This window comes from Nomia melanderi, chromosome 13 (assembly GCF_051020985.1).
Source record: "Nomia melanderi isolate GNS246 chromosome 13, iyNomMela1, whole genome shotgun sequence".
Classification (NCBI taxonomy): Eukaryota; Metazoa; Arthropoda; class Insecta; order Hymenoptera; family Halictidae; genus Nomia; species Nomia melanderi.
In genome coordinates this window covers 9,211,255-9,232,975 of record NC_135011.1, presented here as the reverse complement: position 1 = coordinate 9,232,975, position 21,721 = coordinate 9,211,255, and the positions used below count along the sequence as shown (strand labels likewise).

The 21,721-nt window shown below is 31.9% G+C and overlaps 3 protein-coding genes across 3 annotated transcripts; all 3 read left to right on the top strand.

The window, feature by feature from the left end:
* The first annotated feature begins 1,542 nt into the window (after positions 1-1,542).
* Positions 1,543-10,089, top strand: LOC116434527 (uncharacterized). Its single transcript, XM_076373365.1, has 12 exons — positions 1,543-1,755; positions 2,441-2,693; positions 3,031-3,134; positions 3,479-3,811; positions 4,186-4,461; positions 4,567-4,631; positions 5,662-5,854; positions 7,592-7,844; positions 8,047-8,150; positions 8,733-9,047; positions 9,494-9,769; positions 9,944-10,089. The coding sequence occupies exons 1-12, from the start codon at positions 1,561-1,563 to the stop codon at positions 10,001-10,003; spliced, it is 2,427 nt and encodes an 808-aa protein (XP_076229480.1). The 5' UTR covers positions 1,543-1,560; the 3' UTR covers positions 10,004-10,089.
* LOC143175234 (uncharacterized) lies at positions 9,999-21,195 on the top strand. The gene is made up of 8 exons (XM_076373364.1): positions 9,999-11,263; positions 11,808-12,060; positions 12,448-12,551; positions 12,953-13,282; positions 14,025-14,317; positions 18,882-19,137; positions 20,035-20,310; positions 20,850-21,195. The coding sequence occupies exons 1-8, from the start codon at positions 11,036-11,038 to the stop codon at positions 20,916-20,918; spliced, it is 1,809 nt and encodes a 602-aa protein (XP_076229479.1). The 5' UTR covers positions 9,999-11,035; the 3' UTR covers positions 20,919-21,195.
* LOC143175253 (uncharacterized) lies at positions 16,037-19,017 on the top strand. Its single transcript, XM_076373486.1, has 4 exons — positions 16,037-16,542; positions 17,180-17,432; positions 18,164-18,267; positions 18,801-19,017. Exons 1-4 carry the CDS (start codon positions 16,348-16,350, stop codon positions 18,879-18,881), a joined length of 633 nt encoding a protein of 210 aa, XP_076229601.1. The 5' UTR covers positions 16,037-16,347; the 3' UTR covers positions 18,882-19,017.
* Positions 21,196-21,721: the final 526 nt, after the last annotated feature.

Below are 21,721 nucleotides of genomic sequence, written 5' to 3'. Positions count from 1 at the left end.
GTATTCTTATCTAACCTAATCACGTTTCAGTTTTTAATTACCCTGAATAGTCGAAGCTATAATAAAAAGGGAAACATGTTTATTAATAACAATTTTATCACACTTTTCTCAAATAGAAAAGAAATAAAGTTCTCAAAAAAAAAAATAAGAAATCGTTGGATTGAAAGAAAAACAAGTAGACAAATATCATTATGTTAAAATGTTGTATATTCATTGGCTCGAAAAATATTTGAAAAATTTAATAAAATTAGATCACTATCTTTTACATTAGATCTAAAATAAGGTTAACCGGCCATTAAGACATATATTCAAAAAAGAATTTTAAGTATGTTTCCGTACGATAATGTATGACGAAAAACGAGAGTAAGAAAGAATAGTTTTCCAATTATGGACAATTAAAAGTGCGCATAACGGAGGCAACCCAACCAACAGATCCGTACGTTTGGTAGATAATGGCGGTGCTCGACAGTACGCGTATAGTACAGTTCATAATTATTCGCAAGGCTGAGATTTTAAATTTTGCTGCGCTTTAAAAAGTGAATATGACTGATATATGCTATCATTAACAGGATTATATCTATAAGTATAATTATTGCTTTGTTCAGCATGTAATAGTTGAAACTGCTCATATTTTAAATCTTAATTGCTGGCTCATAATTATATTCAATGTTTATGACACGCGAAACGTTAAAGCATGTAAAACAATAATTTGACTTAAAACATTGATTCAGAATGAAATTGTAAATTTCCACAAACTAAACACTTTCCAACCAAATGAACTTTCTTTTGCTCTTGTTCGAATTTTCATCAGGTTAGTTGAGCAATGAAACATGTTAAAAATACGTACAATAACCCATGCAAACAACACAAACAAATAACAATACAAACTATTGGGTTAACTCACGAATAAATTAAACAGAGAATAATCGTTCCAAAAATTGCTTGATTACATCAAGCATGAGTTGTATAAAAAATAACAAAAAAATACTAACAATAACAGCAGACACATATTAACAATATTACATTAAAATCCACTGTAGTACATTGCACTGTCGATTGAACTTCATTTCAAATAAGGAAAGTTATCTAATTGAAGAAGCAACAAATTTTGCCATTTCTTGATACATTCTAACATACTCAACACAGTCTAACAACAGCTCGTCCTTCACAACTAAATTCTTCTTCTGTTCCGAACAAAGAGACCACCGACTGTTTCTCAACAGAAGCTTTTTCTATCAAAAGGAGCATTTGATTGCCGACCGATATTCAATGCAAATTCTCCTTTACAAAAAGTCTTGCGAATCATGAAAAACTAAACTGTCCACTGCGCCACTGCTTTATTGAAAAGTAGCAATTGTGGTTGCACGTGTAATACTACCCTCTCGCAATAAAGAGTGAATGAAAGATGAGTACAAAGCACAGAAGAGGTTTTGAATATCGAATGACGCGGAATCAAAGGCTAGATGACGGTTGATAGTGGTCGATTGCCATCGATGATCGACAGGAAATGTCTGTGCACGATGATTCCGGACCAAAGCGTCCTGTTATTCGTAATTCGCCATGGGCTGGGTGCAATACAAGGACGTCTCCATTGCCATATCGGCGATCCTGATGAAGTGCGTCGGTATTTGGTACGCGGATAATCGCTTCGAGCAACGAGTTAGAAACAGTACATTAATTTACACTGTTTTCACGATCATTTTCTCTGTGTGGGTACAGGCAGAGGATCTTTATCATTCTTGGGAAGATTTCGGTGTAAGTGATAATCGAAGACCTTTTGTAGAAAAATATTGCAGTGCCGAAAGTGAAATATTTTATTTTCTTACTTTTTTATGGTGTAGTATGCGATTCAAGCGCGGTTTTCTGTTTGCAAGTCATTTAATAGTATCTAATAATTAATGATAGCAATTATGCATGAGATTGGTAATATTGAAAAATTACATTGTGATATAACGTTTCATGTAATGTTACGTAAATTTTGTCCTGCTCCTATTGGCAATTATACACTTTTTTACAAAAATTATTTGATTATTGTTTGTCCATTGTGTTATGGATTAACGACAATTGCGCCATTATTATTGGAAACGTTAGACGGATTGATTATGCAAATTCAAGTTTTTCACAATTGAAAAAATAGATTTGCTATAGATAATTGTTTTTGTTAGCGAAGATTGAAATGGAGCACTACAATTTGGGTATTTTATATGTTCTTTCCTAGAAATGTTGAATTCTTATTGAATTGTAAACTTACTGAAACATAAATGCATAGTATATATACCAATATAAATACTAATATGAACAAAATATAAAATAATATAATAGTAATGACAAATAAAATATAAAGTAATATGAAAATACATATCGCCCCTTTTTATTGCTTTCAGTAAAACCCGTGGTATATAAATTAATTAAAGTTTCTAAAGAATTTTTTCCATTACAGGCTCGTACATATATTGCATGCAATATTCTATGCCTGAATATTGCATTGCTGAAAATATTTATTTTGTTTGTACATAAAAAGAAATTTCTTCATTTAGTCGAATACATGGACAAACATTTCTGGCACTTTAATTACGCGCCGAACGAGCAGGCGATTTTTATTAGTTGGAAACGCATCTCCACTTACTTCATCTGTGTCTTTACCTTCTTTACTGAAGCCTCGATTATGGGCTACGTAATTAGACCGATTGTGGGTGAGTCAACAAAATGCATCTATGTACAAGCTCCTTACAAAAGGAGTTGAAGATCCATGTTTCCTTTGCATCTGTGAAAAATGATAAAATAATTATTTAAAATTTCTATTTATTCAATTTATTATTCAGTGACGCACATTCTTTTTCAAGGTTGGTCTTAGAAATATACAGTTCCCTTAAAATGTTTATTTGATACATCAAAAAGGTTAGATAAAAACGTAGTACTTCTAAAATGTATTTAATACGATGTTTACTAGTTCTCTTTCTTAAAAAAAAGTATAATTACTGTCATCGTCACTTGTGTCAATACGTTAATAGCCCGGGGTATCTTTTGTAGCGAATATTGGGCAAAATGAGTCGGACAGGATACTTCCATTCACTATGTGGATAAATTTGCCATGGTCTACGACGCCATATTTCGAGATAACGTTCGTGTTACAGGTAATTATTAACATATTTAAATCATGAACGTCAATTAATAATATTAATTTTTCGAAGGCAATCAGGATCTATTTGCTTAAATTATTATTTATTTATTTCAACTTTCTCTAAGATCATTTTCTGATCACTTTCTCGTTTGCAATATCAATGCAACATTAACTGTGACACGTGCATGGAGAAATTAATTTATTTAATAACTTTCTATGCAGGCACTTTTATGAATTTAATAATTGTTGTATGAATATTACAAAATTGTTACTTGTCTGGTACTTACTGGTTAATCTATACAGATTTTAGAAACAAAATACTTGTATCTCATAATACCATTGTTTGTGCCTATTTAGGTTTTATCAGTATACCACGTGGGATTTTGTTACATTTGCTGCGACAATTTCCTGTGCATTATGAATCTACACGTAGCCGCTCAGTTTCGAATATTACAAAGCAGATTGAGAAACATAAACAAATCACGCGACGATGATAAATACCAAAAATTGAATATTTTATCGATAAATTCACCTGAGAAACCTTACGACACATTTAAAAATTATATCCAACAACATCAAGCACTTATTTCGTACTGTCGCGTGCTTGAAGAAATTTTCAAGCCGATTGTACTTGCTCAGGTGCTGACTTTTAGCTTGTTGATTTGCTTCGTGGGATATCAGGCAATATTGGTTAGTGCAATCAAGAATTTCATACGTTATAATCTATCCTTTTATGGATATCACAAAACTTCTCACAAAAAATCGTGATTTGAAACGGATGAAGCAAATTTCGATTAGTAGATCGCGAAATTTTATGCTAATTTAAATCCTTGTACTTAAATTTCAGTAAAATTCTTTGCTAAAGAAAATAATTGTTTTGTACCATTTTAATAATAATTTTAATAATCTGTTATATTATTTATTACACTTAAATATTACATAAATAATCGCTGTCTACTTTTACAACTTTTTCATGTTATCATTACCATTTCTGCTTTGAAATTGAAGAAATTGATGCATTGTTTAACCGGTTTTTAATCCTTTCTATAAACTGAATTATACAGGCAGACATAGCCTTTACGAGACGCGTTATATTCATGAACCTCTTGACATCAAACATGTGTCACCTGTTAATGTTCACGTACAGTTGCGATTGTTTAATACGAGAAAGCACAGCGGTGTCTGGTGCAGTGTACGCAGGACCGTGGATAGAAATGCCAATGGATAAGAACGGGAAAAATTTTCGAAAGGATTTGCAGATCATCTTGATGAGATCGAGACGTCCTTGTTGCCTAACTGCGAACAAATTCTTCGCGGTTTCATTGGAAACGTACACCAGCGTAATTATAATCATTTCATAACTAATTCATAACTGAATAGTGGGTGACCATAAAAGCTTATATTTCTCAATAATTCCGAAAAGTAATGATAAATCTGTTTTGCAGGTACTGAGCACTGCAATGTCATACTTCACCCTATTAAGACAGAACTCTATCAACGTAGAGAATACGTAATATTTTTTAATCTAACGCCGTGATATATTATATGCACAACTTCATATCATTGCTAGACAGTATATTACTATTTGTAAATACTAAGCTAATATGAATTTAAAATAGTTGAAATACTATAAAAAGAATTATTATATTAATATTAAAGTTGTATTTTAGTAATCATATTACTATTGTATTATATTTTAATAATTATATATTATTAAAATCGTTTTATACATGTCTAAAATATATATCGCACACAACACTTCATGTTACTTACGGGCAGATAAGACACAAGAAGTCTAATCTTGGAGCACTGGGAATCTTGGAACATGGCGAAACCGAAATCACCATGGATTAAACAAACAGGAACACATTCTTTTCACCATATTTTACATCACATCGAGGCGAATTCAAAACACATACTACATGATATTTCGACTAACATATTACTCGATCTATAGTAGTGAAAATCAGAAATATTTAACTCTTTGTCATATTTGATTTTAAGACAGTCTAAACGCAATTTAACACAGAAGAGATTACGGTCTCCGAAAATTTATTTGCTGTTATCTATTGTACATTTCATGCTCCGCATGGCAACACTTGTTCTGAACTGTATTCTATCAAGTGACTACAAGTGTGTACGAAATAGTCTTACAGATAACACTCTATATATCTCCCCTCTATCAATTAAATTTTCTTCTGGCTACTGCATTTTTCATTGCAACTGTCCGCAAGACAGAAGTATGCACGGCCTGCTTCGCCTGTGGTAGTCACGCTGAATGGATCACAAGGAGTTGAGACCTGATCGTTATTCACTGGACAGCAAACGATGAACCCTCCTAGCCGATGATTAATTGATTCGCGCAGAATGCATATTTCACGAAAGCAATTTTTTCCATCGATACGCACACACTCACAAGTCCGCGCAAGGTAAGTAATCCTGTCTGATCAAAGTAATGTCAAGCAAGCACTGACGGTGTAAATAATACCAACGTACTCGTTACTAGATCTTGTGCAAGTTGAACAAGCAAATCATTCATAAATGGCCATGAAGAAGAAAGACATTTCTATACCTTTGATGTTATTTCTCTTTAAAGTGATAGGATGTGTGGCATCAAGCAAGAAAGACAGGAAGATATTGAGACGTGGTATCAAGATGACCACGGCCGCTGCTCTTCTTTTTGCGTCTTACACCGGCATTGTAGATATTTGCCACACTTTGGATGATATCGACGTGAGTACAATTGTTTCACATTTTCCAACTTCTTTATTGTGTTCAACCGTTTGAGTGTCAGAGGACGCGTCGCTCTGGTTAAGTTTGGATTAAGTTGCGATAAATCTAAATTATATTATATGTGTTTATTTATATATAATTATAAATATTTAAAATTATAATTTGTAAGTCTAAATAATAGTGTTTGTAGGATTAATTTGACTTTCTCTGTGCGAAATATAAATCTATTCTTGCATGATTGACTGAAACTTCATCAAATGTTATAAACATCATTCGTACATGAAATTAACTGTTTGAATGCCAAACGCGTGGTCGTGGTTCTACGTTAAAATGTCTGAAACCGGCAGTCTACCATTTTATTCCTATCTTTTTTATCGCCTACTTAGAAGTGAAAAGAGGGAACACTAACACTATGTACAATTTTTTTGTGTCAAAATAGGAACAACGTAAATCAGTTTTTACAAATACCAGTAGCACTCAGACAGTTAAACACGGGCATTGGGAATATTTGGTCACTTTTCACAGAATTCAGATAGAGCAATGAATATCCTTTCAATTGAAAATGAAATGTTTTGAAATAATTAAAAATAGACAAAAAGCATAACAAATAAGTTGAAGTGGTGAATACTTCTTCCAAAGGTTTTGTCGTTTCGAGTGAATGTGCGGTTGAATTCTCTGGTGAGATTTCAATTCAGCATTTCAGAAACTGTAAACATTAATTTATTTAACGAATAATGAAAGTATTTCAGTGAAAAGTTTACACGTACGATTAAACTAACTCGAGGTATGTTACAACAAATTTTGACTATCGGATTTTGTTCTTTTTAGAACATATCAATTTCAATTAATTTTCTGGAGATTGAAACTTACTCATCATGCTTTTTGCATATTTTTTTAATACTTTACAACATTCCAGAATAATTTAAAGAAAATCATTTCTTAAAAGTCGACAGTTTTTAAGAAATACACGCTGCGCCAACTTATTAGCTAAACCTAAAGAAAATATTGATCGAACTTTTAATATAATACAATAGAGAAAGTGGGTATGCGAAACTCTCTTAAGTATATTAAGTAAAGATGTATTGTAATGTTTATGAATATATTACGAATACAAATATAGGCATCTACGGATACCAATGCAAACCGCCATAAACAGGTGTGAACAGACATAAACTTCGACATAATAGTAAATGTGTATCAAATACACATTATACAATATTCTCCATAATTTTTCGGATCACAATGTAATATTCTATTTCACACTAATCATTTCATTTGTAGAAATATTTATAAAATTTTGATATAAAATTCAATTCTGAACAGAATTGTAGCATGTGTCAGATTTTACCGGTTCTTGTTGTTCAGTTAAGATGTCGTAGCAGTTTCAAGCCTGACGAAATAGGGATATACTTTCTACCTTTTTGTTATTATGGGACAGACTGAAGAAAATTTAACATTTCATCATTACCTTAACACAATATTATTATGTGATCGATTAAAGGACTTCAACTTAATAATATTTTTCTTTTCTAAAATTTAAAAGCAAATTGTCAACTCCAGTACAATTAAAATTAAATATCGAAGAACTATTACAAAAATAATTATTCAATTGCATTTCAAATCATTGTACTTCTAAGAAATTCATTTCAGTTTCGATATTCATGAAAAACATTTCAGTTTGTTAAAATGAATTTTTAATTGATTCTAAACAAAAATATAACAATTTTCCAATTTCAGAATGTTCTTTATATGATTTGTAATACTGCCATTGCCACGGTGGGATTCGTGAAATTAATGATTGTATGCTTTTTCGAACATGAGATTAATGTGTTTCTGAAATACGCCCAACGAAATTTTTGGCATTCGAATTATGATGACAATGAAGAAATAGAAATGACGAAGGCGCGAAATTTGTCCAGCTTATCACTCGGAATAACCTATAGTGCATCGATCGTTGTCGTTAGTAATTATATACTAACACCAATCGTTCGTAAGTAAATGAAATTGAACGCAGAAATTACATATATTTTGCTGAAACATTAATACGTAGAATAAAAAAGTTATTAAAAATTTAATACTCTACAAAAAATAATGTTATCAAATTATTTGTCACCGAAATATCCGAAAAATAATAGAAGTATGTTATAGATGTTGATACTGAAATATGTTTATTTGTTTCCTCTGTATTTTAGTGAACATGAGAAGAGATAATAATACGAGAAGGGCACTTATTTATAGGCTGTACTTCGATTCAGTGTACGTTTCGCCATATTATGAGATGACATTCCTGATGCAGGTATCATCTATTTCGATATCTAAGAAAAATTTGTTACGATAACGATGGTAGAAATTGTAAAATATGTTAATATATTGGACTGCATTCAGATCTCATAACATACTTTCTTTTCTATCGAAATAAATACACTTTACAATGGTTATATATTACTCGATAGTTCATTCTCTTAACTAAAGTATCGTGTAACCAATGCACTTCTCATTGTTTATATTTTTAATTAAATTCCACTGCGATACATTCGAATATTTCTAGAGCCAGACGTATGTTTGTTTGTCGTCGTTTACGACGTTTTTAAAAATAAACTTCCGTACTATAAAACGTCAGAACACTGTAGCTAATAATTATCACACGATCAGCCCACCAATTAAAATGTCATTTTAAACTTCTTTTTTGGAAACTCTTTATATTTACATTAAAAATTCAATTTCCGAATGAAATAGCCGTAACGTGCCAATCATGCTGATCCTTTAAAAAAAAACTGTCAAATAATATATAACAGTCGACAAAAATACAGTAATATCGTATAAAATGTTTATAAATAATAATATAATCAGTTTATAAAATTTTCCTCTTATTTTATAGGCGATAAGCACAACACAGGCTGCCATACTGTACATCAGTATTGAATCATTTTTACTTGTCTTCAATCCGTACTTGAGTACTCAATTTCGCATAGTCGGATACAGATTGAGCAGTATATGGAATGAAAACAACGGGGACAGTAATTCGGTTGGTTACACGGACAAGTGTTACGCGCGTATGAAGAAATATATCCGACAGCACCAGGCGCTCATCGAATTCAGCAACAGGATCGAGTCTGTATTTCGATTGAATATCTTCTTCTATGTGCTGCTTATTAGCATGTTCATGTGTCTGGGCGCGTATCAAATATTCTTTGTAAGTGCGGCGTTATATAAAATATTAACACAACAATTAACGAGCACTCAGATTAACTTTTGTAACATTTTTATCTGGGAACTCTGAAAATGCATCTAATGAGATTTCGATTGACTCTCATTACGATTTTCGTATTACTAAATTCAGTCATTTCTTAGAGAAGTATATGTACCTGTTCAATAATTGTGAATAAAAGAATGGACCATTTTGCTGCATTTGGGAACTTTAGTATTAAACTGACGCAAGTTGCGAAGGGAAGGACGAAGAGCATTTAAAAGGGTTCATTAATGTATATCACAGAGTATCATTTATAAATTAACTAAAACATAATTATCGAAATAAACATTAAAACCTGTATTCAAAATTTTTGATAGAACACGAAACACTTGCCATAATGAAGAAAATAACAGCTGTGAATGTGCTATTATCTGAATTATCTTCCACAGATAAAATCAGTTGCCACTAGAAAAATAATTTTCACATTGTTCACCATCGGCAGTGCCTGCCAAGTGATACTATTCAGTTACTCGTGTGGCATATTGATAAATAGTAGCGCAGAAATTACATTGTCAGTGTATGCGACATCGTTATTCTCGGCTCCAATGGACAAATCCGGCAGGTTGTTGCGAAAGGATATGCAAATAATAATGTTGAGGACACAAAAACCCTGTTACCTGACTGCCTGCGGATTCTTTCCTATATCCTTAGAAACATCGACCAAGGTGCGCAGTGATTAAAATCTCCTAATATTTTCAATTGCATAATGACCCGTTTTTCAAAACGGGATTAGTAAACAGATTTATCCTTTCGAGCAACAAAGGAATGTACTTTGAAACTTTTTCAAGCAATTCTTTCGCAAGAATTTTCTATGTTTCTGACAATATTATTTATTTCAGCTTTTCAGTACCGCAATGTCTTACTTCACTTTGTTAAAACAATCCTCCACGGAGGATTAGCATGTTTGCTTATGCACATGTAAATCAAAAAGGCATTTCAATTGAGAACGCAAACTTCACTAATTGTACGCGTAGATATCGAGAACGTTGGCATACATAATAATCAGCAGGAATATTGTGAATAATTATTCTGCCAGATTGATATTTCACACCTTCGAAATAATCTTCCAGGGACTGGAAACATTAATGTCTACGTCAACAGTTATTATCACGAAGTGATAAGAACTAATCAGAAGGGTAATTATATAGCAAAATGTCTATGAGTGAATAGGTGAAATTAACGAGGCAATAAATTTAATGAGTTAAACCCATTGTCAATTTTAAATTACTGTTCTACGTGGGTAGATACTTTTACATACACAGGATTCAACGCTATTCATCGCTATCACATATTTTTTCAACAACTCGATTTTACATCATTTATCCTTTTGTTCCTTAAACAACTAGACTATACATATATTGATCATATCAAAGATCACATCAAATCTCAACAAAATACTTATAAATTTGACATTATATATCATTGATAAGAACATCGATTATATCGAAGAAAATTTCAAAATGTATTCTCAATTGCTCACAAATGTTGAATGGTTAAACAAGAACCAACAAAACTTACCTCCAATTCTACTAAATAAAATCAAAATTACACACTCACTGACAATCTCCGGATGTTACAAGAAAAGCTCCATTCCATGTTAAATTCGACGGCACACAGTGTGGCGTGTGGCTACGATAGTAAGCAACACACATCTGGGCTACTCCCCTATGCTCATAAAATATTTCCTATAGTAGTGTCATCCCGTTTGAAGGAACATATTACTGTGTCGCCAGTGTTACAAACGTGTTGTGCATAATATATTGGTTATCGACTGATATTCATCAAACGCAACAATGGTAGAAACGGGATCCTCCTGCAACACCATTTCTTCACGCGTCAAACGACAGGGATCCTATTGATCAATGTCAAGTTGTTAACAGAATTGTCTAATCGGCACGTCGGGTATATTTCATTCTGCGAAGCTGAGAGACATGAAAAAAGAAAAGAAATTGAAAGTCGAGGCTGACGATTACGCTGCTGAAGACGATTTATCGATAAGATGGACAGCGATGCTTTTAAAATTTGTCGGCATGTGGCTGGCAAAGGACCCTGCGGAACAGCGTCGCAGAGACATCACGTTCGCGTACTCTCTATTTCAGCTTTTCTTTGCTATATGGGTTCAGACAAGGGACTTTTACTTCAGTTGGCCAGACTTCGAGGTGAGCATATGGAGCTGTCATCCGTTAACTGGTCACATGTGTTTAACGAGTATACACGTGTTCTTAACCTGTTAACTGTGGAATCTAGTTTGAAAAATCTCTGGCATTGCGCACAATAACATCAACAAATGAATTGTGTACTCGTAAAACGCAGGAAAATTGCAGCTACGTTATATTTTAATGAAAAACCAAAGCAGAGCAAAAATGAGTTGCATGTCTTTCTGAAAAAATAAAAATTCATCGTTGAAAGAAATAGTATCATTTCAAGCTTTAAGATGACCCGTATACTCATCAAATGTTGTTAACTGGAACTAAAATTAAACAATGATTAGATTTGTGAAATTCAGCTTGAAATCGTCGCGAGTCTTATACGATATTATAGTGCATGGGATTAAGAATATTTGGAAAGAATTAAAATCAAGTAACATATAAATTATAAATAATTATAGATTAGTAATAACTAAAGGTGAAATTAGTGAAAAGTTTAACAATCAGAATAAAATTGTTTAATTTAAATTGGGATGAAACACCTCCCATGTTTCAGCATTGCACATACGTCGCATGTAACCTATTGAGCATAATATTGGTTACGACGAAGCTGTTGCTTGTATACTTCTACAGGGAGGACTTTATCAAATTGGTGATATACACACGTGATAAGGTTTGGTTTTCTAAGTACAACCCTGTGGAACAAGTGGTGATAATCCAATGTAAGAAACTGTGCATTGCGACCACTCTAATGATTGTTATTTGTTTAAATGGTACACTTTCTGGCTATGTCCTGACGTCTTTTCTTGGTGAGTCTATTTGTTCCCGTAATTAACACACATTTTGAAACTCTTCATTTAGCTTAGCACTGTTCGGTATTTTATTTAGATTAACACTTTCTACGTAGTATTATAGTATCTCACACGTAGTATTAACTTGTGAGTTAAGTAAGTATAAACAAAGTGAATACCTTTTGACAGAACAATTTTCTTTATTGCCCACGTCTTGAAACTCTACTGAAAACACAAAGAGTAAGTAGGAAACTGTGAACGACCTTACGTATTCCTACATTTTTGTGAATTTCTATAGAGAGGCTGTGCGAATAATTAATTACCTACGATTTCAAATCTGCAATACAAAAATCTGTCGCACGTCGAAAGTGTGATTTCCTCCGGCATCTGTGCTTTGCATTTCAGAAAATGAGGGAAGGAATCACTCAGACAGAATACTACTTTTTAATATGTGGATCGATTTGCCTCTGTCCGATAGTCCACAATATGAGATATTATACGTCATACAGGTAATTAGGCCTCAAACTAACTATTATGCCTCGAAGCAACTAAAAATATTAGTAAATTTTCGAACATATTCAATTTTTACAATCCAAGACACCGTCGACCAATGTATCAAATCTGTAATCTAAACTTTCGTTATTATAACTTTTCATGTTAATAATAATTTAGTAATATTTATCACATATTATTATTATTACTAAATATTACTAATAAATATTATTCTTTAAAAATAATATTATATATTAATAATAATATTAATATTATTACAATTACTAAATAATAACAACCTGCCAATAGTAATTACATTAAAGAAAAATCATGGACACTTTGAATAGAAAAAGATTAATCTTAAGTCTCATTCAAAATAAAGGGAATAACGATTTCGAAAAACTCTCTCTTTGCGCAGGTGCTAAGTTTATATCACGTCGGTATATGTTTCATTTGTTTCGACAATTTTCTGTGCATAGTGAATTTGTACATCACGGCTCAGTTTCGTATACTACGCCACAGGCTGATGAATTTGGGTGGCGTAGATACGGAGGTCGAAACAAAATCGAATATCGAGTGGTATCAGTACACGGGCAGATGTTACTTGGAGTTTAAAGATTGTGTGCGCAAACATCAAGAGAACATTGATTATTGCAATAAAGTCAATCGTATATTTACGATAATATCGTTGGTGCACGTGCTTGTATTTAACGTATTGCTGGGACTAGTATGCTACGAAGTATTTCTGGTTTGTATTGCAATAACTTCATAAAATTACTTTCAGTTGTTGGGAACCTGGCACTCGTGATGCTATACAGGCAGAGATAGTCTTTCCAAGAAATCCAAGTGCGAGTCCGGAAATGACTCTCCGCACCATGTGTCGCGCGGCCCGATTAGTGGGCGTGACCGCCTCAACCAATCAGGCGTGCGCCGTGGAATCTGACCACTGACACGAGAATGCCAGGTTCGCTACAACGGACGGTACTTAAAACAGCTTCCTTTCAACGCGGGATCACAATACGAATGTTCATGCAATTTTCAGTTTTTGAAACTAAACAGGGTTTGCCTTTGATAGGAATTTGGGGAGGACCGCATGTCTCTCACTTTTCAGTTTCTTGCTTATGAAAAGAACATATTTAAATTTCCAAAACACCCATCTTGCTGGTATTGAAGCTGAATGTCTGTTAATAAAAAATTTATGAAAAATGATGTTGATGCTAAGCTTTAACTATTAGTTTGTCGCTGTTAAATCTGAACTGATCCGATTCGCTTTGGTCTACCCTTTTCCGTCAGTCGATGCCAAATAGAAATGTGTTATCTTTGTAGAATGATGGGAATTATTCGTATAACACTTTATTTCAATAACAATAAAGAATAAATACATATTCGGTTATTTGTTATTTAAGTTATTCGCCATTTCTTATTGGCATTTGTAAATTAACACGTTCAAAGCCGTGAAATCTAATTAAAATGATACTGCATGTACGTAGGCTCAAATAGTTCTAATGAGGCGTCTTCTTTTTACCTTTAATATAATCGGAAGCCTGATCCAACTGTTTGGATTCACGTATAGCTGTGGCAGTATAATGAACGAAAGTTCGAAAATTGGGACAGCGGCATATTCAGGACCTTGGACCCGTTTACCAATGAACCTTGTTGGTAAAATGATCAGGAAAGATTTAAATATGATGATTTTGAGATCAGAGCAGCCATGCAGCATAAACGCCGGCAGATTCTTTCCTATCTGCTTGGAAACTTTCACTGCGGTAAGACTCTCGTTTTTGTAACAATAGAGTTATTTATACAATCAGTAGCCAGTGATTTTTATAAATATTTAATAATACTGTTTTTAATTTTACGCTAGATAATATAATAGAATTTTGTATCAATTAATTTTATAGTACCATATTTTTGAGAGAACGGTGCAGGTGTTTTATTTAACACATTTTTGAAATATGAAAGCGTACGTCACACTAAATTTAAAATGTCAATTAATGAATTGATCAATGAATATGTGTGAATTTAATAATTGAAATTTTATATTCAGTATGATGAACGCTTTGATATTGAAAAAGAAAATGACAAATAAAATGACCTCCTCATTCCCTCAAAAATATTGTACTATAAAATTAGTTTATAAAAAATTCTATTATATTATTTGTTGTAACATTCAAAACTGTATAATAAAATTTTAGTAAAAATCATTGGTCACCAACTGCATAAAAATTCATTAAACATATGTTTGTTGCAGGTTGTGAGCACTGCTATGTCTTATTTAACATTACTGAGACAAAGCATGATAAATTAAAATCATAATGTTACTCGAAGGTAATAGTGCATACAATTGTTTATATTTGCATTTGTGGATCAAATGCAAAGATGCGAAGTATTTTTGCTACGGATATTTTTCTTCAAGGAGTGTAGTTATTCTGGTGATACTTGATGAAAACGATTAGTTAAAAATAAATCAACTAGTTCTTATACAATGTTTTATATATGTCATGTACACGCAAATATTAACTTGTACAATTAATTTGAATTGTAACTTTCCATAGAAACGTAGGTATTGTATACGTAAAAATGCATTAGTACAAAAAAATGTGGAATTAAAATTTAATACCGATTCACGCGTATTTGTATCATTTTCAAACTGATGATTGTTAATTTATAAATCACTGAATATTTATAAATGAATAATTACAAACTTCTCAGATAATGGCAGCAATTTACAAATGCATTTATTGTTTAATTATCCTCTAGCTTAAAACGTGACCACTTAAAACATTTCCTCATCAACAAACTTTACGAAACAGTAAGTTAAGGACATGTAATAGAACATACTTTTTCTTGTCACTTGTAAGATAAATATTTCGCATACGATTTAAGAAATACACAACTCTTACTCAAGAAGAAATAAAAACAAAATCAATAAAGAATAAATTGCAAATATAACTAAAAATAAAGAAATAAATAAATAAATGAATGTAAGAATAAGCGCCAGAAAGTATAAATATGTACAAGAACTATGTGCCAACGATGGAACATGTATATTTTAATAACAAACAATAAAATAATAAATATTATAAAACATAATTTTGTAAAATTTCCGAGGTTTCGCTGTTAATTACTAATATTTACCGATAACACTAATCATTACATATTATTAATCTCATTAACTAACACACGGTTTTTATTAATATTATCTGGTAACTGCCAATTTAGACCTCTCACAAACTTTACAGTTATCATTAGAAAAGAGATCTAAAATGATAAGAAATTCAAACAAGGATACGTAATCCTCGAAGGATTATAATTAATTAACTTCTTATCTTTCGTCTCCGAGTGTAACATAATACTTAACGACTCAGAAACTACACATGCAAAATGTCTGAAAACGTGTATACATGATAACTCGACACATGATAACGTGTATCATGCCAGGAAACAAGGCTTCACCGATACCAGCAGAAAATAAACCCGTATCGGTCACTTATTAGCGGACTGAATCATTCGTTCGATGCACCCTCTGGGCTCACACGCATGATATTCATTACCGTAGGCAAGGGCTATATAATTGCTGCTGTTGAATCATTAATAATGCACTTCTGACTTGAACTTGGCAGCACTTTTACTTCACGCGTGACGGAAAGTGCGAATAGTAGGCGTGAGGATCTTATTACATGCTAAAGCGAATGGACAGGTGGAAATGTTGTCAGGTGGAAGTGACATTTCGACTGACACGTCTCCGGAAAATCAATTGAAGAAGTTTCGTACGAGACGGAAACGAGTACTTCGTGGTATTCGAAGTTTGCCATGCAACTGGTACAGAGTACAGATTATTCCATCGACTGGACATGCCTGTTAATGAAATCCGTAGGCCTGTGGCTGGCAGCAGATGAAGCCGAGCAACGCCGCCGGAATGCAGCGTTGATTTACACGATCTCCGTGATCTTCATCGCCACGTGTATCGCAATCAGGGATATTTATTTCTCCTGGGGAAACTTCAGTGTAAGTGTGCAGCGTGACGTATTTGAATATGAGCATTTAGGAATTCTTCCGTGGATGATTAGTTAACTATATTTGTAATGAAAAACAGATATGTAGAATATAGGAAAAATTCTTTTTAAAGAACAGTATAATATCGTGGGTATTTTATGCTAATTGGTTCCTGATTTTACACGTCGATTCAAAAGAGAATGTAGTTTTCAGAAATATAGTTGCTAAATTTGTTCTGCTATGTTTCTGCTAGATGGTTTCTGATTCTTGATTTTAATTAAACAGAAAATGTAGTTCTGTGATAGATATTAGTTACTACAATTATTGTATTAAATTTACGCTAGTTGATTCATGATTCTTTATATCAATTGAAAATGTAGTCTTTTAAAAACTAATTACTAAAGTTATTGTCGATCTATATCTTAATCGATTTCACTGATATTGGCAAAGTTTAATGACACTGATGTAATTCAATGAATATTATATATATAATAATAATATATTATACGAAGAAATATCATGTTATATGATAATTTCTATGTTCTATATCAATGTTATATAAATAAGTGTCTTCAACCAGTATAACATCACTTACTTTCATTTCATACGTGCAACTTAAACTAATGTTTAAATTATTTCATGCTAATAGGACTGTGTTTACATTACATGCAACATTTTATATCTTATGATCGTCCTTTATAAGATCGGCGTTTTGTACACGCACAGATTGGAATTCTTTGACTTAGTTCGGTACACGCAGAGTAATTTCTGGCATTCGAACTACAGTCAACAAGAGAAAGTGATTTTAGCCGAATGCAAGAGGCTATGTGGCGTGTTCATCGTTGTTATTAGCTTTTGTTGTCAGGGCACTTGCGCTGGTTACTTGGTAACACCTTTATTGGGTAAGTGAATGCAAATATGCAAACAATAATAAATCTTTATGCAGCCTTCATTCATACGTGGCCAGAGAATTATTATGCAAATTACAATCTTCGTTGATTATTTTAGGGCAGCAATATTCGAATACAAATATATTTTTATTAAAAATTTCAACGAAACAAAGATATTATATGAAAATCTTTGAATTTGTTTAATGATTGTTATTTATTGTCTTTTCTGTAGAATGAAATATTTTATAAATGTACAAGAACGACATAATCGTAACTTCTAAAAATGTGTAACAGTATTTTATGTTAAGCGATAGACTATGTTAGATAATATGTTAGAGGTGCTATTTAGAACAAAAAATATGTAGTAGAACTACGTAAGAGAATTTTAATTCAAGAATTTATATAATTTACACTATGAATATTTTAGTTGTAATAATCGCTCACAAAGTGTACAAATTCCAAAAATTTCTGCAAGAAATTAAATAACTACGTATAGAAATAACAGAGGTTTGTCTATATGATTAAAACACTTAATATGCTATATTAATAATAGTTAATTTTTATTTCTCTTCGTTTCAATTGTCTTTTTTTTACTAAAGACAGACTTCTTATTATAAGGATTTACGAAAATGTATTTAAAAATACATGGAGAAAAAAGAGACATTCATTAAACAAAGCTTTTCAGAAATAACTATTGATATCACGTTCCGTGTCCATAAGAAAATAGTACTTTTACGTTTCAGCAAACATTGGAAAAAACGAATCCGACAGGATACTGCCGTTCAACATGTGGGTCGATTTTCCCACAGGAACTTCACCGTACTATGAAGTACTGTTCGTAATTCAGGTATTGTTATTTTCATTCTCATCAGTGCTTATTTTATGAAAACGTCGCTTTTTGTACAGATATCTCATGATACCTTGATTCAATCCTATCGAATTATCTAATGTAACAAATTCATAAAATTTTTCAATTATAATTTATATTCATGAACTATCGATATTTAATATTTCATTGTGACCTCAGAACTTTTTTCTCGAATATATAAACGAAACAATCCAATGAAATAACTCCACGTTTCAAAATAAAATACATGAATTTCATACAGTACACATTTGGAAATGTCAACGATAAAACCTAGCTACACTTTATGTAGCATTAACAATTCACTAAATTAAAATTCAATGAAACTTCAACAGTTCACTAAATCAAATTTCCTGTTTAATTGAACCTTGATCTTTAGTTGTATATACTTCCTGACATTGAAATTACATGTCCGATTATGTTGATAAAATAAGTATATAATAAATAAGATATAAATAATATTCTAAATACTATAAATATCAGCAAGTGTAACGACAATAATTACTTTCATGCAGATTTTGTGCGTGTACCATGTCGGTGTGTGTTACATTTGCTTCGATAATTTCTTGGGTCTCGTGAACCTGCAACCTGGCTAGTCAATTTCGTATACTCCGATGCAGACTCGGTAATTTGAACGATATTATTAAGTTTCGCGCAAAAGGCTATGTTTCCGATGAAAGTATGAAGAAGTCCGCAAAAATTTGTCACGAGAAGTTGAGAAGTTGCGTGAAACAGCACCAAGAGCTTATCGAATATTGCAGGCATCTCGAAAACATATTTACGATGATGATACTCGGACAGGTACTGTTTCTGAGCCTGATAATGTGTCTCGTGGGCTATCAGATATTTTTAGTGAGTATAAGAATGTGTATATACACAAATTAAAAGTTCATAGGAACATTTTCATAAACGAAGTTTCATCAATGGTTTACCTAATTACAGAATCTAATGTTTAAATTTTAATACACGAACACGTATTATATATAAATGTATCAAGACTGTAGGAAATTATTAAACAAAATAAACGCCGCATATAGCAATAAAGATTCATTTTGTGAATTGAGATCTTGTTCTTGACCTTAAAAGATGTCTTTTGAACTCTTTAGTTAAACAATTTAGAGATTCTCTTATCTAATAAAATAAATTTGCTTTCTTTGTTGATTTTATAGAATAATCAAAGAAACGTTTACGTAATCAATGAAGTGCTTCTATAAGGTTCCGAATTTATTACTAATATTACCTATAACCCTTTGAAATATTATAGAATTACTATTGGACTATGGATTCTTATGCATTTATGGTATAATTGAAAGTGCAAAACTGCACAGAATGCTCATGTTACAAAAGAATATATAAAATATCCAAAGTGTAGCATTTTTATAATATTTTATTTAAAAAATCCATTTTCTATTTGTATTTTCATAATTATATTCTTATAAATGTTTATTCGCATAAAAATCCACAATCTGCTGCTTATACTATACATGCAAAACAGTATAAAATAATATTTCAATAATATTTGATCGTCTCAGAACTAACGGGGTTATACAATTCTCCCTGCATTTTCAAAAACAAAGATAAACAAAACCTTTTGTAATCTAAAATATCTCACGATCTATGCATAATATTGAAGGAAAGAATATAAAATTTTAAAAATAGATAAAAATAAACGAACTGTAACGAAAGCACATTACTTATGGGATGAACCAATATTATACATTTCTTCTAATTAGCTTAATATTTGTACAGGCAGATATACCTCCTTCCCGTAACATCAGTTTGATGCTTAATTTGGGCGGCACGCTGGTTCAGCTGTTCATGTTCACGTATGGTTGCGACGGCTTGATACATCAAAGCGCCAGCATTGGCAGAGCGACATACTCTGGTCCGTGGGCGTTAATGCCCATGGACAGGATCGGAAAAATCCTACGGAGAAACATACTATTAACGATTTTACGATCGGGCCGGTCTTGCTGTTTAACGGCAAACGGATTTTTCCCAGTGTCCTTGGAAACCTACACTGCGGTAATTAACACACTCTATTTTGTAATTACTTCATACCGAAGAATTTTAACCTTCCGCAGTATGACCATATTCTAAATATTGATTTTGCAATGCAAACATTTGCATTCAAAAGATGATATTTCAAGTTCATTAATGTTGTTTTGCTTTATCTTGGATTTATTTATTTTACTTTGTCCTTTGTTTATTTATTTGTCTTTATTTTTGATTTATTTATTTTGATATATTTTTCATTTATTTCTTATATTTTTTTATTTATTTATTTTGTAGAACGAATAACTGAAACACACTGTCAAGAGTAAAACTACTATAGCTGTTGCAACGATTTTTTTCCACTTCCTCATTTTGGTGTAGCTGAAACTATAAACATATTTGTTTGTAAAATTCTTTTAAGCTGCTTTTCGTTGATTTGTTTCTTGATCAGAACATTAAAAGTTAATATGTATATTTAACGGAAAATGAATATTAGTATGTTGTTTGGATATAATATTACAGTTGGAAAAAATTTCCAGTGTGATTAAATTCTACATGTGTTATTTTAGGTTCTCAGCACTGCAATGTCGTATTTTACGTTACTAAGGCAAAAATCCGTAAACGACGAAGAAAATTAAAACTGTTGGTTTGATACTTAAAAGTAATGTATAGGAAAAATTCATATGGAAATATTATTATTATATTTTTCCTATCTTTATGAATATGCAGACGACATTGTAAAACAACGGAGAAATCTGGTATCAACGGGAAGTGTAACATTTTATATTTATAAAAACATTATTGTTACAGAATGAAGTATTCCATAATATAGGATAGGGAAATAATAAATAGATTGAAGAACGTTGGAAAATAACTCAATGTTCCTTGGTTTTAATTTTGTATTTTTCGTACGAATAAAAATATCAATAACCATCGCTGCTCTATATTATTAATTTGAAAATTCATTTAATTAATGATATATCTATAATAACATCTTAAATAGAATTAAGATTTAAAACAGGGCTTATTCTTAGTGTCACTCCTTGTCTTATGACACGGCCCATGGTTGTCGACATACTGACTACTCACGAATAAAAATGACCATGGACAAACTTTAATGTTATCATGATTAATGATACTGATTAATCCTCCAGAGACAAGAATTAGTTCACTATTCCTTGCAGTGCCTTCCAGTTCTTTATCCATTACAGTTGTCACTGATAAATAAAACGTTTCATATTCTTCACAGCTATCCTTAGTAGGTAGACAAAAATGATAATTAATTAAAACAGAAAAATAAATGTGTCTGAAATATAATGAAAATCATGTAGTATATCACAATGACGCTGTCCTTGAAGGATCAAAACTTTTTCATTTGTCTCGCATCGACGAGTATAACAGAATTATACATCATGCGAAAACTACACACACGAAGTCAATG

Coding starts and splice junctions, on each gene's coding strand:
- LOC116434527 (XM_076373365.1), top strand. CDS start 1,561: ATGGGCTGGGTGCAATACAAGGACGTCTCCATTGCCATATCGGCGATC. Junction 4,462..4,566: donor CATTGGAAACGTACACCAGC/GTAATTATAATC, acceptor TCTGTTTTGCAG/GTACTGAGCACTGCAATGTC. Junction 7,845..8,046: donor TATACTAACACCAATCGTTC/GTAAGTAAATGA, acceptor TCTGTATTTTAG/TGAACATGAGAAGAGATAAT.
- LOC143175234 (XM_076373364.1), top strand. CDS start 11,036: ATGAAAAAAGAAAAGAAATTGAAAGTCGAGGCTGACGATTACGCTGCT. Junction 14,318..18,881: donor GCGGTAAGACTCTCGTTTTT/GTAACAATAGAG, acceptor CAACCTGGCTAG/TCAATTTCGTATACTCCGAT. Junction 19,138..20,034: donor TGGGCTATCAGATATTTTTA/GTGAGTATAAGA, acceptor ATATTTGTACAG/GCAGATATACCTCCTTCCCG.
- LOC143175253 (XM_076373486.1), top strand. CDS start 16,348: ATGCAACTGGTACAGAGTACAGATTATTCCATCGACTGGACATGCCTG. Junction 16,543..17,179: donor TCTCCTGGGGAAACTTCAGT/GTAAGTGTGCAG, acceptor TCATGCTAATAG/GACTGTGTTTACATTACATG. Junction 18,268..18,800: donor AAGTACTGTTCGTAATTCAG/GTATTGTTATTT, acceptor ACTTTCATGCAG/ATTTTGTGCGTGTACCATGT.